The 15,700-nt window shown below is 47.5% G+C and overlaps 1 protein-coding gene across 4 annotated transcripts in view; it reads right to left on the reverse strand.

The window, feature by feature from the left end:
• Nucleotides 1–15,700, reverse strand: part of LOC137413356 (sodium-dependent dopamine transporter) — a 148,687-nt gene that overhangs the window by 12,254 nt on the left and 120,733 nt on the right. For all 4 annotated transcript variants that reach the window (XM_078779178.1, XM_078779177.1, XM_078779176.1 and 1 more), the window contains 2 exons: nucleotides 808–936; nucleotides 581–680 (listed from right to left, as the gene is read on the reverse strand). In XM_078779178.1, coding sequence (XP_078635304.1) covers nucleotides 581–680; nucleotides 808–936 — 229 coding nt within the window. The remainder of the gene's footprint in view (nucleotides 1–580; nucleotides 681–807; nucleotides 937–15,700) is intronic.

A 15,700-nucleotide genomic window follows, 5' to 3' on the forward strand; every position in this document is an offset into this window, starting at 1 on the left:
GTTTTACTGCATAAAATAACCTTCCTTTACGTAGTACGACTTACATTTGGGTACATTGTGCTTTCATTTGGGTAAATTCACTTACATTTGGGTAATTCGTCGGATCGGTAATGAGTGGACGATTTGCTGCACTGTGAATGTGATACTTCTTCTGGTGGGGGAAGCCGCAGTGCCCAGAGAGAACCAGCCCTGACAGCGACTGAAGTTAGAAGACTACACACATACTGTGAAAACGTATGTTAAGCCCAGTTAAAATTTCTTAAAATAGGCCCAAAGCTAGCACATCGTATAGTTACTTCCTTAAGCTTCTTGTGACATTTATTGTATGTAGGTATTGGGGAGGACTGTCTGCTCTTCTCTTTTACCAAGTCTTACCAGGTACGGTACCTACACCGACCTACTATCAACTACCTAACATACTGATGCCATCGTGATGGGTAAAATAGTGGCAAGAGGCTTTGGCTTCGCCGGCTCATTGCGGCTTTGCAGTCGGGTACTAGTATGATATTACTCAATGATAATCCTGCTATGCAATGCCAAACAAACCCAACCGCATCCACAATCCTTGTTTGGTGCTTACCATAGACCCAGGAAATGGCGACACATTCCACAAACACACCAAACAAGATGGCCGTTCCTGCGCTAAATGTATCCAGCAGAGTGACCACGTATATACCTCCCTGCCATGGACACAAAAGAGCAAACGTTAGCAAGTGAAAACTATTCATTTGGACAAGCAAAAAAGGCAAAAACTTATACATCGAGACCGAGAGGAACGGACATGTCGGTAGTGAGTGATCGACACACCCTGGTGACGCAGAAAAGGGCGACCAGCAGTGACAGGATGAGGCAGCCGAGAGTCACGAGCTTCCGGTGACGACGAAGCGTGGGAAAGTCATCCAACAGAGCCGTAAGCACAGACTCGAGGCCTCCCATCTACCGCACACAGAACAAGACCATCTTTACATGACCATCTTCACCATCATACTAAAATACGCCATTTCTGTCTGTCTGATGAATCTTTGATGCCAATACATTTCGTCGTTACTTATCCAATCTCAACCAAACTTGACAGGATGACCAAGGGTTACATAATGAAGGTTGTAGCGCATTCATTTCCCCTCCACCCCAAGGAGGTTTTCCCCACCATTGCCGTCAGTGGGGTTGCACGTTGAGGTGTATATCAATGTTAAATTTGCTTTATCGTGGCGTTTTTTCAAATCAGATATATCGTGGCGTTTTTCCAAAGACGCTTTTGATAACAAAATTAATGATAATCGCATATTGTTAATGTTATTACAAAACAATATTAATACCAATAATGTCCCGCTTCCCCAAGGCGTTTTCCCTGCAGTGATAACGTGTTTAAATAGCTTATAGTTATAACTAGCCGAAAGCCGTGGAACATCCACGGAAGGGAGGATGTGGTGCATGGATAGAGTGTACCATTATTGATGGCATAGGGGATTTGCTTGTCCGAGTAAGAGTTAGGAAGAAAGATGAGAATGAAGAGTGCGTATATGAACAACGTATTTATTGCAATCTACTTAAATGACAACGCTACGATATACCTTTGAAAAATGAATGGATTCGTAATAGGAATCGGCATAGCACCACTCTGGGATTGTCCACTCAGTGGACGGCTTGCTGTCGCCTTCGACTGTCCAATCAGCGGTCGGCTTGCTTCGCCTTCGCCCAGCAGACGCCAATACGATGGCGTCGTAAGATGGCGTCGTATCGGCAGTTAATCGGATGCTTTTGGGACCCAACGTCGGCTAATTCAGATTTTTCGAGTATGTCTGTACGTGATAAACAAAGAGCGCGGTTCGTAGATCGTAAATCCATTAGTGCCATGGGCATCGGGTCACTGGGTGTGGCGTAAAAGGGATAACAAAGTCGCGTCCTTACGCAATTATTATATAGACTAGCCGAAATCCGTGGAACATCCACGGAAGGGAGGATGTGGTGTATGGATAGAGTGTACCATTATGGATGGCATAGGGGATTTGCTTGTCTGAGTAAGAGTGAGGAAGAAAGATGAGAATGAAGAGTGCATACATGAACAACGATCGCCGACACCGGCACAAATGCATGCTCTGGATTGTCCACTGAGTGGACGGCTTGCTGTCGCCTTCGACTATCCAATCAGCGGACGGCTTGCTTCGCCTTCACCCAGCAGACGCCAATACGATGGCGTCATATCGGCAGTTAATCAGATGCTTTTGGGCCCCAACGTCGGCTAATTCAGATTTTTCGAGTATGTCTGTACGTGATAAACAAAGAGCGTGGTTCGTAGATCGTAAATCCATTAGTGCCGTGGGCATTGGGTCACTGGGTGCGGCATAAAAGGGATAACAAAGTCGAGTCCTTACGCTATTATTATATATTAGCCGAAACCCGTGGAACATCCACGGAAGGGAGGATGTGGTGTATGGATAGAGTGTACCATTATGGATGGCATAGGGGATAGATGGTAAATCCATTAGTGCCGTGGGCATCGGGTCACTGGGTGCGGCGTAAAAGGGATAACAAAGTCGAGTCCTTACGCTATTATTATATAGATACTCCCCGTCGATGTGCTTCTGTGGTAATCGCGAATATGAGTCACATACACAGTCACAGTGCCTGACGCCACTGTGACCGTGTTTTGATTAATAAATCTACGAGTCACAAAACACGAACCGAACTCACCTCAAGCAGTAAAAAGGTGCAAATCGCTCCTAGAAACCACCTCATCTCTTCAGACCTCAACACACCTCGATAAGTGACGGCAGCGCTCATGGGATCTTCTGCTGTTAAGCTCCTATTTTTTCTCTTTAAGTTTAGTCCAATCAGTCCTCTCTGCTCGAAGTCCTCAGGCCATGCCTTCCCGCTCTCATACTTTTATTGCCGTTCGGTGTAGAAAGGGATTGACATATCGTTCGTCTGTTTCAGCTTTTTATCTTTAAGCTCCCTTCCGTCTCGCCACCTGCTACACCTCTCTGAGTTACGAGGATTTATGCAACGCACCCCGAGTATCGCAACGTCACTCCATTTAACTTTATTAAAATGACGATAAAGACGTTTCCTTATATATCCTAATTTAAAATGTTCAAGGGAATAAAAAGACCATTTGGTTCACACCACCCATGTTCACACCACTCGACTGTCCAATCAGCGGACGGCTCGCATCGCCTTCGCCCAGCAGACGCCAATACGATGGCGTCGTAAGATGGCGTCGTATCGGCAGTTAATCGGATGCTTTGGGGCCCCAAAGTCGACTAATTCAGATTTTTCGAGTGTGGCTGTACGTGATAAACAAAGAGCGCGGTTCTTAGATCGTAAATCCATTGGTGCCGTGGGCATCGCGTCACTGGGTGCGGTGTAAAAGGGATAACAAAGTCGAGTCCTTACGCTATTATTATATACCAGCCGAAACCCGTGGAACATCCACGGAAGGGAGGATGTGGTGTATGCATAGAGTGTACCATTATGGATGGCATAGGGGATTTGCTTGTCCGAGTAAGAGTTAGGAAGAAAGATGAGAATGAAGAGTGCGTATATGAACAACGATCGCCGACACCGGCACAAATGCATGCTCTGGAAGTAAAGGAAGCGAACCTTGGCACAAACTGGTTGGCAGGCTTCTGAGGACGGAACTCAGGATGAACCATGAAAAGCATTTGGGGAAACCCAGTGCCGAACCAGGCTCCGTCTACGTCACAATACCGTGATGACTTCGGTGTATACACGTCCACACACTTAGGACAGTACAGTTTAACCTTCGCTCCACCAGGAACATCTGATAGACCTGCAGTCCAATCGCAACATCCCCAGACACACAAAATGAACAACTGGGCAACTTAAAATGCAAAGCCCTTTGTATTCAGACTTCTTCCGTCTGCCAAACATTAAGAAAACCGCGAAAAGAAAATACAAAAACATTGACGGTTTTAGGTGATTTTGACCTCAAAAGCAATATGCTTCGGTAACCCAATATGCAAATGCTGCTGAAATTTCAAATCAATCTGATTAAAATTGACTCAACACCATTGGTATCTCTCACAAAGCAGCGGACGTACAGGTGATACTGCTTTATCAATGCAGACAGGTCGACGGCCTCTCCCACCACCTCTTCTCAAGTCATTGCGGTTTCTTACATCATTCCCTCCGCAGTCCCAACAGTTTCGACGCATTCTTCCAACAACCCAACTCCCAAAATAAAGGTTCGCAGCTCACCTGCACTCATTTGTCCCTCGTCTCCCCCACTTGTGGAACCTCGGTGCTCAGACCATGCCTTCCCGCTCTCATACTTTTATTTCCGTTCGGTGTAGAAAGAGAGTGACATATCGTTCGTCTGTTTTCAGCTCGTTATCTTTAAGCTTCCTTACGTCTCGCCACCTGCTACACCTCTCTGAGTTACGAGGATTTATGCAACGCACCCCGAGTATCGCAACGTCACTCCATTTAACTTTATTAAAATGACGATAAAGACGTTTCCTTATATATCCTAATTTAAAATGTTCAAGGGAATAAAAAGACCGTTTGGTTCACACCACCCATGTTCACACCACTCGACTGTCCAATCAGCGGACGGCTCTCTTCACCTTCGCCCAGCAGACGCCAATACGATAGCGTCGTAAGATGGCGTCGTATCGGCAGTTAATCGGATGCTTTTGGGCCCCAACGTCGGCGAATTCAGATTTTTCGAGTATGTCTGTACGTGATAAACAAAGAGCGCGGTTCGTAGATCATAAATCCATTAATGCCGTGGGCATCGGGTCACTAGGTGCGGCGGAAAAGGGATAACAAAGTCGAGTCCTTATGGTATTATTATATAGACTAGCCGAAACCCATGGAACATCCACGGAAGGGAGGATGTGGTGTATGGATAGAGTGTACCATTATGGATGGCATAGGGGATTTGCTTGTCCGAGTAAGAGTTAGGAAGATAGATGAGAATGAAGAGTGCGTACATGAACAACGATTGTCGACACTGGCACAAATGCATGCTCTGGATTGTCCAATCAGCGGACGGCTTGCTTCGCCTTCGCCCAGCAGACGCCAATGCGATGGCGTCGTATCGGCAGTTAATCGGATGCTTTTGGGCCCCAACGTCGGCTAATTCAGATTTTTCGAGTATGTCTGTACATGATAAACAAAGAGCGTGGTTCGTAGATCGTAAATCCATTAGTGCCGTGGGCATCGGGTCACTGGGTGCGGCGTAAAAGGGATAACAAAGTCGAGTCCTTACGCTATTATTATATAGACTAGCCGAAACCCGTGGAACGAAACCCGTGAAGGGAGGATGTGGTGTATGGATAGAGTGTACCATTATGGATGGCAAAGGGGATTTGCTTGTCCAAGTAAGAGTTAGGAAGAAAGATGAGAATGAAGAGTGCGTATATGAACAACGATCGCCGACACCGGCACAAATGCATGCTCTGGATTTTCCACTCAGTGGACGGCTTGCTGTCGCCTTCGACTGTCCAATCAGCGGACGGCTTGCTTCGCCTTCGCCCAGCAGACGCCAATACGATGGCGTCGTAAGATGGCGTCGTATCGGCAGTTAATCGGATGCTTTTGGGCCCCAACGTCAGCTAATTCAGATTTTTCGAGTATGGCTGTACGTGATAAACAAAGAGCGCGGTTCGTAGATCGTAAATCCATTAGTGCCGTGGGCATCGGGTGACTGGGTGTGGCGTAAAAGGGATAACAAAGTCGAGTCCTTACGCTATTATTATATAGATACTCCCTGTCGATGTGCTTCTGTGGTAATCGCGAATATGAGTCACATACACGGTCACAGTGCCTGACGCCACTGTGACCGTGTTTTGATTAATAAATCTACGAGTCACAAAACACGAACCGAACTCACCTCAAGCAGTAAAAAGGTGCAAATCGCTCCTAGAAACCACCTCATCTCTTCAGACCTCAACACACCTCGTTAAGTGATGGCAGCGCTCATGGGATCTTCTTCTTCCGTTAAGCTCCAATTTTTTCTCTTTAAGTTTAGTCCAATCAGTCCTCTCTGCTCGAAGTCCTTAGGCCATGCCTTCCCGCTCTCATACTTTTATTGCCGTTCGGTGTAGAAAGGGATTGACATATCGTTCGTCTGTTTCAGCTTTTTATCTTTAAGCTCCCTTCCGTCTCGCCACCTGCTACACCTCTCTGAGTTACGAGGATTTATGCAACGCATGCCGAGTATCGCAACGTCACTCCATTTAACTTTATTAAAATGACGATAAAGACGTTTCCTTATATATCCTAATTTAAAATGTTCAAGGGAATAAAAAGACCATTTGGTTTACACCACCCATGTTCACACCACTCAACTGTCCAATCAGCATACGGCTCGCATCGCCTTCGCCCAGCAGACGCCAATACGATGGCGTCATAAGATGGCGTCGTATCGGCAGTTAATTGGATGCTTTTGGGCCCCAAAGTCGACTAATTCAGATTTTTCGAGTGTGGTTGAACGTGATAAATAAAGAGCACGGTTCGTAGATCGTAAATCCATTAGTGCCGTGGGCATCGGGTCACTGGGTGCGGCGTAAAAGGGATAACAAAGTCGAGTCCTTACGCTATTATTTTATAGACTCGCCGAAACCCGTGGAACGAAACCCGTGAAGGGAGGATGTGGTGCATGGATAGAGTGTACCATTATGGATGGCATAGGGGATTTGCTTGTCCGAGTAAGAGTTAGGAAGAAAGATGAGAATGAAGAGTGCGTACATGAACAACGATTGCCGACACCGGCACAAATGCATGCTCTGGATTGTCCACTGAGTGGACGGCTTGCTGTCGCCTTCGACTGTCCAATCAGGGGACGGCTTGCTTCGCCTTCGCCCAGCAGACGACAATACGATGGCGTCGTATCGGCAGTTAATCGGATGCTTTTGGGCCCCAACGTCGGCTAATTCAGATTTTTCGAGTATGTCTGTACGTGATAAACAAAGAGCGTGGTTCGTAGATCGTAAATCCATTAGTGCCGTGGGCATCGGGTCACTGGGTGCGGCGTAAAAGGGATAACAAAGTCGAGTCCTTACGCTATTATTATATAGACTAGCCGAAACCCGTGGAACGAAACCCGTGAAGGGAGGATGTGGTGTATGGATAGAGTGTACCATTATGGATGGCAATGGGGATTTGCTTGTCCGAGTAAGAGTTAGGAAGAAAGATGAGAATGAAGAGTGCGTATATGAACAACGATCGCCGACACCGGCACAAATGCATGCTCTGGATTTTCCACTCAGTGGACGGCTTGCTGTCGCCTTCGACTGTCCAATCAGCGGACGGCTTGCTTCGCCTTCGCCCAGCAGACGCCAATACGATGGCGTCGTAAGATGGCGTCGTATCGGCAGTTAATCGGATGCTTTTGGGCCCCAACGTCGGCTAATTCAGATTTTTCGAGTATGGCTGTACGTGATAAACAAAGAGCGCGGTTCGTAGATCGTAAATCCATTAGTGCCGTGGGCATCGGGTGACTGGGTGCGGCGTAAAAGGGATAACAAAGTCGAGTCCTTACGCTATTATTATATAGATACTCCCCGTCGATGTGCTTCTGTGGTAATCGCGAATATGAGTCACAAACACGGTCACAGTGCCTGACGCCACTGTGACCGTGTTTTGATTAATAAATCTACGAGTCACAAAACATGAACCGAACTCACCTCAAGCAGTAAAAGGTGCAAATCGCTCCTAGAAACCACCTCATCTCTTCAGACCTCAACACACCTCGATAAGTGATGGCAGCGCTCATGGGATCTTCTTCTTCCGTTAAGCTCCAATTTTTTCTCTTTAAGTTTAGTCCAATCAGTCCTCTCTGCTCGAAGTCCTCAGGCCATGCCTTCCCGCTCTCATACTTTTATTGCCGTTCGGTGTAGAAAGGGATTGACATATCGTTCGTCTGTTTCAGCTTTTTATCTTTAAGCTCCCTTACGTCTCGCCACCTGCTACACCTCTCTGAGTTACGAGGATTTATGCAAGGCACCCCGAGTATCGCAACGTCACTCCATTTAACTTTATTAAAATGACGATAAAGACGTTTCCTTATATATCCTAATTTAAAATGTTCAAGGGAATAAAAAGACCATTTGGTTCACACCACCCATGTTCACACCACTCGACTGTCCAATCAGCGGATGGCTCGCATCGCCTTCGCCCAGCAGACGCCAATACGATGGCGTCGTAAGATGGCGTCGTATCGGCAGTTAATCGGATGCTTTTGGGCCCCAAAGTCGACTAATTCAGATTTTTCGAGTGTGGCTGTACGTGATAAATAAAGAGCACGGTTCGTAGATCGTAAATCCATTAGTGCCGTGGGCATCGGGTCACTGGGTGCGGCGTAAAAGGGATAACAAAGTCGAGTCCTTACGGTATTATTATATAGACTAGCCGAAACCCGTGGAACATCCACGGAAGGGAGGATGTGGTGTATGGATAGAGTGTACCATTATGGATGGCATAGGGGATTTGCTTGTCCGAGTAAGAGTTAGGAAGATAGATGAGAATGAAGAGTGCGTACATGAACAACGATTGTCGACACCGGCACAAATGCATGCTCTGGATTGTCCAATCAGCGGACGGCTTGCTTCGCCTTCGCCCAGCAGACGCCAATACGATGGCGTCGTATCGGCAGTTAATCGGATGCTTTTGGGCCCCAACGTCGGCTAATTCAGATTTTTCGAGTATGTCTGTACATGATAAACAAAGAGCGTGGTTCGTAGATCGTAAATCCATTAGTGCCGTGGGCATCGGGTCACTGGGTGCGGCGGAAAAGGGATAACAAAGTCGAGTCCTTACGCTATTATTATATAGACTAGCCGAAACCCGTGGAACGAAACCCGTGAAGGGAGGATGTGGTGTATGGATAGAGTGTACCATTATGGATGGCAAAGGGGATTTGCTTGTCCAAGTAAGAGTTAGGAAGAAAGATGAGAATGAAGAGTGCGTATATGAACAACGATCGCCGACACCGGCACAAATGCATGCTCTGGATTTTCCACTCAGTGGACGGCTTGCTGTCGCCTTCGACTGTCCAATCAGCGGACGGCTTGCTTCGCCTTCGCCCAGCAGACGCCAATACGATGGCGTCGTATCGGCAGTTAATCGGATGCTTTTGGGCCCCAACGTCGGCTAATTCAGATTTTTCGAGTATGTCTGTATGTGATAAACAAAGAGCGTGGTTCGTAGATCGTAAATCCATTCGTGCCGTGGGCATCGGGTCACTGGGTGCGGCGTAAAAGGGATAACAAAGTCGAGTCCTTACGCTATTATTATATAGACTAGCCGAAACCCGTGGAACGAAACCCGTGAAGGGAGGATGTGGTGTATGGATAGAGTGTACCATTATGGATGGCAAAGGGGATTTGCTTGTCCGAGTAAGAGTTAGGAAGAAAGATGAGAATGAAGAGTGCGTATATGAACAACGATCGCCGACACCGGCACAAATGCATGCTCTGGATTTTCCACTCAGTGGACGGCTTGCTGTCGCCTTCGACTGTCCAATCAGCGGACGGCTTGCTTCGCGTTCGCCCAGCAGACGCCAATACGATGGCGTCGTAAGATGGCGTCGTATCGGCAGTTAATCGGATGCTTTTGGGCCCCAACGTCGGCTAATTCAGATTTTTCGAGTATGGCTGTACGTGATAAACAAAGAGCGCGGTTCGTAGATCGTAAATCCATTAGTGCCGTGGGCATCGGGTGACTGGGTGCGGCGTAAAAGGGATAACAAAGTCGAGTCCTTACGCTATTATTATATAGATACTCCCCGTCGATGTGCTTCTGTGGTAATCGCGAATATGAGTCACATACACGGTCACAGTGCCTGACGCCACTGTGACCGTGTTTTGATTAATAAATCTACGAGTCACAAAACATGAACCGAACTCACCTCAAGCAGTAAAAAGGTGCAAATCGCTCCTAGAAACCACCTCATCTCTTCAGACCTCAACACACCTCGATAAGTGATGGCAGCGCTCATGGGATCTTCTTCTTCCGTTAAGCTCCAATTTTTTCTCTTTTAGTTTAGTCCAATCAGTCCTCTCTGCTCGAAGTCCTCAGGCCATGCCTTCCCGCTCTCATACTTTTATTGCCGTTCGGTGTAGAAAGGGATTGACATATCGTTCGTCTGTTTCAGCTTTTTATCTTTAAGCTCCCTTACGTCTCGCCACCTGCTACACCTCTCTGAGTTACGAGGATTTATGCAACGCACCCCGAGTCTCGCAACGTCACTCCATTTAACTTTATTAAAATGACGATAAAGACGTTTCCTTATATATCCTAATTTAAAATGTTCAAGGGAATAAAAAGACCATTTGGTTCACACCACCCATGTTCACACCACTCAACTGTCCAATCAGCGGATGGCTCGCATCGCCTTCGCCCAGCAGACGCCAATACGATTGCGTCGTAAGATGGCGTCGTATCGGCAGTTAATCGGATGCTTTTGGGCCCCAAAGTCGACTAATTCAGATTTTTCGAGTGTGGCTGTACGTGATAAATAAAGAGCACGGTTCGTAGATCGTAAATCCATTAGTGCCGTGGGCAACGGGTCACTGGGTGCGGTGTAAAAGGGATAACAAAGTCGAGTCCTTACGCTATTATTTTATAGACTCGCCGAAACCCGTGGAACGAAACCCGTGAAGGGAGGATGTGGTGTATGGATAGAGTGTACCATTATGGATGGCATAGGGGATTTGCTTGTCCGAGTAAGAGTTAGGAAGAAAGATGAGAATGAAGAGTGCGTATATGAACAACGATCACCGACACCGGCACAAATGCATGCTCTGGATTGTCCACTCAGTGGATGGCTTGCTGTCGCCTTCGACTGTCCAATCAGCGGACGGCTTGCTTCGCCTTCGCCCAGCAGACGCCAATACGATGGCGTCGTAAGATGGCGTCGTATCGGCAGTTATTCGGATGCTTTTGGGCCCCAACGTCGGCTAATTCAGATTTTTCGAGTCTGGCTGTACGTGATAAACAAAGAGCGCGGTTCGTAGATCGTAAATCCATTAGTGCCGTGGGCATCGGGTGACTGGGTGCGGCGTAAAAGGGATAACAAAGTCGAGTCCTTACGCTATTATTATATAGATACTCCCCGTCGATGTGCTTCTGTGGTAATCGCGAATATGAGTCACATACACGGTCACAGTGCCTGACGCCACTGTGACCGTGTTTTGATTAATAAATCTATGAGTCACAAAACACGAACCGAACTCACCTCAAGCAGTAAAAAGGTGCAAATCGCTCCTAGAAACCACCTCATCTCTTCAGACCTCAACACACCTCGATAAGTGACGGCAGCGCTCATGGGATCTTCTTCTTCCGTTAAGCTCCAATTTTTTCTCTTTAAGTTTAGTCCAATCAGTCCTCTCTGCTCGAAGTCCTCAGGCCATGCCTTCCCGCTCTCATACTTTTATTGCCGTTCGGTGTAGAAAGGGATTGACATATCGTTCGTCTGTTTCAGCTTTTTATCTTTAAGCTCCCTTACGTCTCGCCACCTGCTACACCTCTCTGAGTTACGAGGATTTATGCAACGCACCCCGAGTATCGCAACGTCACTCCATTTAACTTTATTAAAATGACGATAAAGACGTTTCCTTATATATCCTAATTTAAAATGTTCAAGGGAATAAAAAGACCATTTGGTTCACACCACCCATGTTCACACCACTCAACTGTCCAATCAGAGGACGGCTCGCATCGCCTTCGCCCAGCAGACGCCAATACGATGGCGTCGTAAGATCGCGTCGTATCGGCAGTTAATCGGATGCTTTTGGGCCCCAAAGTCGACTAATTCAGATTTTTCGAGTATGGCTGTACGTGATAAACAAAGAGCGCGGTTCATAAATCGTAAATCCATTCGTGCCGTGGGCATCGGGTCACTGGGTGCGGCGTAAAAGGGATAACAAAGTCGAGTCCTTACGCTATTATGATATACTAGCCGAAACCCGTGGAACGTCCACGGAAGGGAGGATGTCAGATTCCGTATCTCGATCTCGCGAGATCTTGGAGACGGCGGCAGGGATTTTCGAAGCTCCACACGGTCTCCACGTTTTTCGAAGTTAAGTCTGTTCACAATTGTATTTTGTCGAAACTGTATTTATCTTTCGGTGTGTGAAGTTATTGTGTGCAACTTTGGTTGTTTCTCGGTGTTTATCTTTCATAAATTGATCGTCTGTTTGCCGTGTCGTGTCTTGAGGCCTTGTACAGTGTGCACTGTACAACCTTGAGGCTTTGTTTTTCTCTCAGCGGTCCGTCTTTTGTGATCCAATAACTTTCGTTCTCTGTATTCCCAGTCTTTTCACCCATAGCCTACTTCCTTGTGTAAATCTCAACTCAAAAAAAAAAAAACATTTCCTTCTCTGTTCTCATTCGTTTATTCATTCTTATTCGTTCGTTCGTTCTTCGACCACGTGTTTCTCCCCCATTTCCCCAGATAGTTTTCACTCATTAACCTTCAATGTTTACACTTTCCCCTCAAGTTATGTATTCCGTCATATTTTATAACACCTTTTTCTTCTTCTTCTTTAAAAGGCTGCTTTCGACTTGCTCACCAAATCAATTCATCCCAAAAAAAATATCCATCTCCTATAGTGCCTTTTTTCTACATTCCCTAAACTCTCCTGCACTCCATCCTCCATCCAGCGTCCTTAAACGTATTTTTAACTCGAAGGTCACAAGAAACTCATTTTGCAATAAATGTTCGTTTCCCATAAATCGTACACTTTCAAAAATCCAATCTCACCCCTCCCCTCCAAATCTTCCCCATAACCCCTCCCCTCCAAATCTTCCCCATCACCCCTCCCCTCCAAATCTTCCCCATCACCCATCCCTTTCAAATCTCCCCCCTTGCCCCCTCCCTCCTAAACTACCCCCTCACCCCTCCCCGCCAAGACGCCCCCTCGCCCCTCCCCTCCTAGACTCCTGCCTCACCCCTCCCCTCCAAATCTCCCCCATATCCCATCCCTTTCAAATCTCTCCCCTTGCCCCTTCCCTCCCAAACTCCCCCCTCACCCCTCCCCTTCAAATCTCCCCACCCTCATTGCTTCTCAATTTCCCCCCTCTCACTCCCCCTCCTCAAAGCGTCCTCCCCGCTTCTTCCCCCTTCAAACTCTCACCTCCATCTCCCCCAACCTTCTGCCTCGCTCTTCCCCCTCCTCAAATAACACCTCATTGTGGCTCACCCAATCACCATCAAACCTTTTGTCCGCCCCATCCTTCCCTTTCTCCGAGCTATTCTGAAATCTCTGACACACCTTCAACAGCTCTCCCTACCTCTTCCACCTCTTCCACATCTTACCCTACCCCTCCTCCCCCCTGTTCTGTATCTGATGCTCCCCCTTCCTCTTCATTAACGGTATGGACCTCAAACATCCGGGGCCTTCGTTCAAACTTAACTGATCTCTCCATACAGGTTGCTTCTGTCAAACCAGACGTGATCTGCTTAACAGAAACTTTCCTCCTTTATGATGTCTCTGATTCCATAGTATCTCTCCCGGGCTACTCCCTCCTCCGGTATGATAGACCTGAGCCTCGTCCTGGAGGCGGGGTTGCTATCTTTATCAAAAACTCTCTTCCTCACTCGCCCTGCACTGCACTCTCTCCACCTCACCCCCAGGAATACCTCTGGCTACGGCTTCCCCTTCGCTCCCACCTCTTGTTCATATGTGTGTTGTACCGTCCACCAAACAGTGATGACTCAATCTACATCTCGCTGTCTGATGATATGGACCAACTTCTATCTACTCATCCCAACTCTCTCTTCCTCATATGTGGTGATTTCAACTGTCATCATGCCAGTTGGCTGGGTGTGGGTACCTCTCTCACCAGCCATGGCTCCTCAGCAAAGGACTTCTGCGACTCACTGGGACTGACACAATCTGTCAATTTCCCGACCCGGATCTCAGTCAACGGAACATCTTCTCTTCTGGACTTGGTTATGACTAACTTCCCTGAAAATGTCTGCTGCTCTTCTTCTGCTCCGATCGGATCATCTGATCATGTCCTTGTTAAAGTGGACATCTCTCTGACCATCCTCAGGGAGCCTGCTCAGCGTCGACGAGTCTGGCATTTCACTCAGGCCAACTGGCACGGTCTTCAAGCAGCCATCAATCATCTGGACTGGTCTCCCATCTCTACCACCTCTGACATCAACTCATCCTGGGAATTCTTCCAAAGTAAATTGCTCTCTCTCATGCACAGATTTATCCCATCTCGTCTTCAGTTGTCATACCCTTCCTCCCGTCCATGGTACACGGAATCTTGTGGTGAGGCTGTTGCCCAGAAACAACTTGCCTTCGTCTCCTGGAAAGCAAATCCAACGGAAGGAAATCTCATTTCCTTTCACAAAGCCCGAAACAAGTGTGTGTCCACCCTCAGGAGAGCTAGGAAACAATATCTCTCCATTCTCAAGACCGAACTCTCTTATCTGTCTCCCTCTTCCAAATCCTGGTGGCGTCTGGTCAAATCCGTTTCTGGTGTTTGTTCCCCCTCCATCCCCTCCCTTACCTCAAACGGCTACACAGCTGACTCCGCAAGTGAAAAAGCTGAATGCCTCAACTCTGTGTTTGCCTCTAAATCTTGTGTCCCAAACCCATCCCTCTCTGTACCCACCTTACCCAGTCGTACCCTGCTGCTCCTGGACTCCGTGTCCTTTCCTCCTGACAAGGTGGAAAAGTTTCTGTCAACCCTCGACTCTGATTCTGCAACTGGACCCGACGGCATCAGCCCACGGGTCCTAAAATCCTGCTCTGCTGCTCTGTCTCACCCTCTCTCTGTTCTCTTCACCCTCTCTTTTGCTCAAGGTCAACTGCCATCTGCTTGGAAATCAGCCAACATCACCGCTTTGCACAAAAAAGGTGCAAAAACAGATCCTAGCAACTACAGACCAATCAGCCTTCTCCCAATTATCAGCAAAGTCATGGAATCCATCATTGCTTCGGATATGAAATCTTTCCTCTTCTCCAATGGCTTGATCTCTGATCATCAATTTGGTTTCAGACCAGGTCACTCTACTCTGGACATGCTGCTTCTGCTGTCTCAACAATGGATGGAGGTCCTCAATGCCAAACAGGAAATTAGAGCTGTCTCCCTCGACATATCACGTGCCTTCGACACGGTCTGGCACCCCGCTCTGCTCACCAAACTCTCCTCCTTTGGTATCCATGGAAATCTCCACGCATGGCTGGCGGACTTCCTCTCTAGTCGTCGTCAACGTGTGGCCCTGAATGGGTTTCTCTCATCTCCTCTTCCTGTTCAGGCTGGAGTTCCCCAAGGCAGTGTTCTGGGCCCCGTGCTTTTTCTGGTCTTCATCAATGATCTCTCTGACTCTCTCGAAAATCCTCTCTATCTCTTTGCTGATGACTCCACTCTCTGCCGCTCCATTCCTCTTCCCTTAGATCGGCAGTCTGCTGCCTCCTCACTCTCTGAAGACCTGGACAAAATCACAGACTGGTCAAACAAGTGGAACATGTCTTTCAATCCTGACAAATCTCACACTCTTACTATGTCTCTCCGAAAAGATCGACTGGACAACCCTCCCATCTACTTTCTCAACAATCCTCTCCAAGAAGTTCTGTCGCTCAAGATTTTGGGTCTCACTATCTGCCATGATCTTTCTTGGGAAAACCACATTTCCAAGCTGGCCTCCAAAGCCAGTCGCCGACTGGGCATCCTCCGTCGTGCGAAGTCCTTCCTCGGCACAACTGAGCTCCTC

The sequence above is a fragment of the Myxine glutinosa genome, chromosome 5 (genome assembly GCF_964187855.1).
Source record: "Myxine glutinosa chromosome 5, kmMyxGlut1.1, whole genome shotgun sequence".
NCBI lineage: Eukaryota > Metazoa > Chordata > Myxini > Myxiniformes > Myxinidae > Myxine > Myxine glutinosa.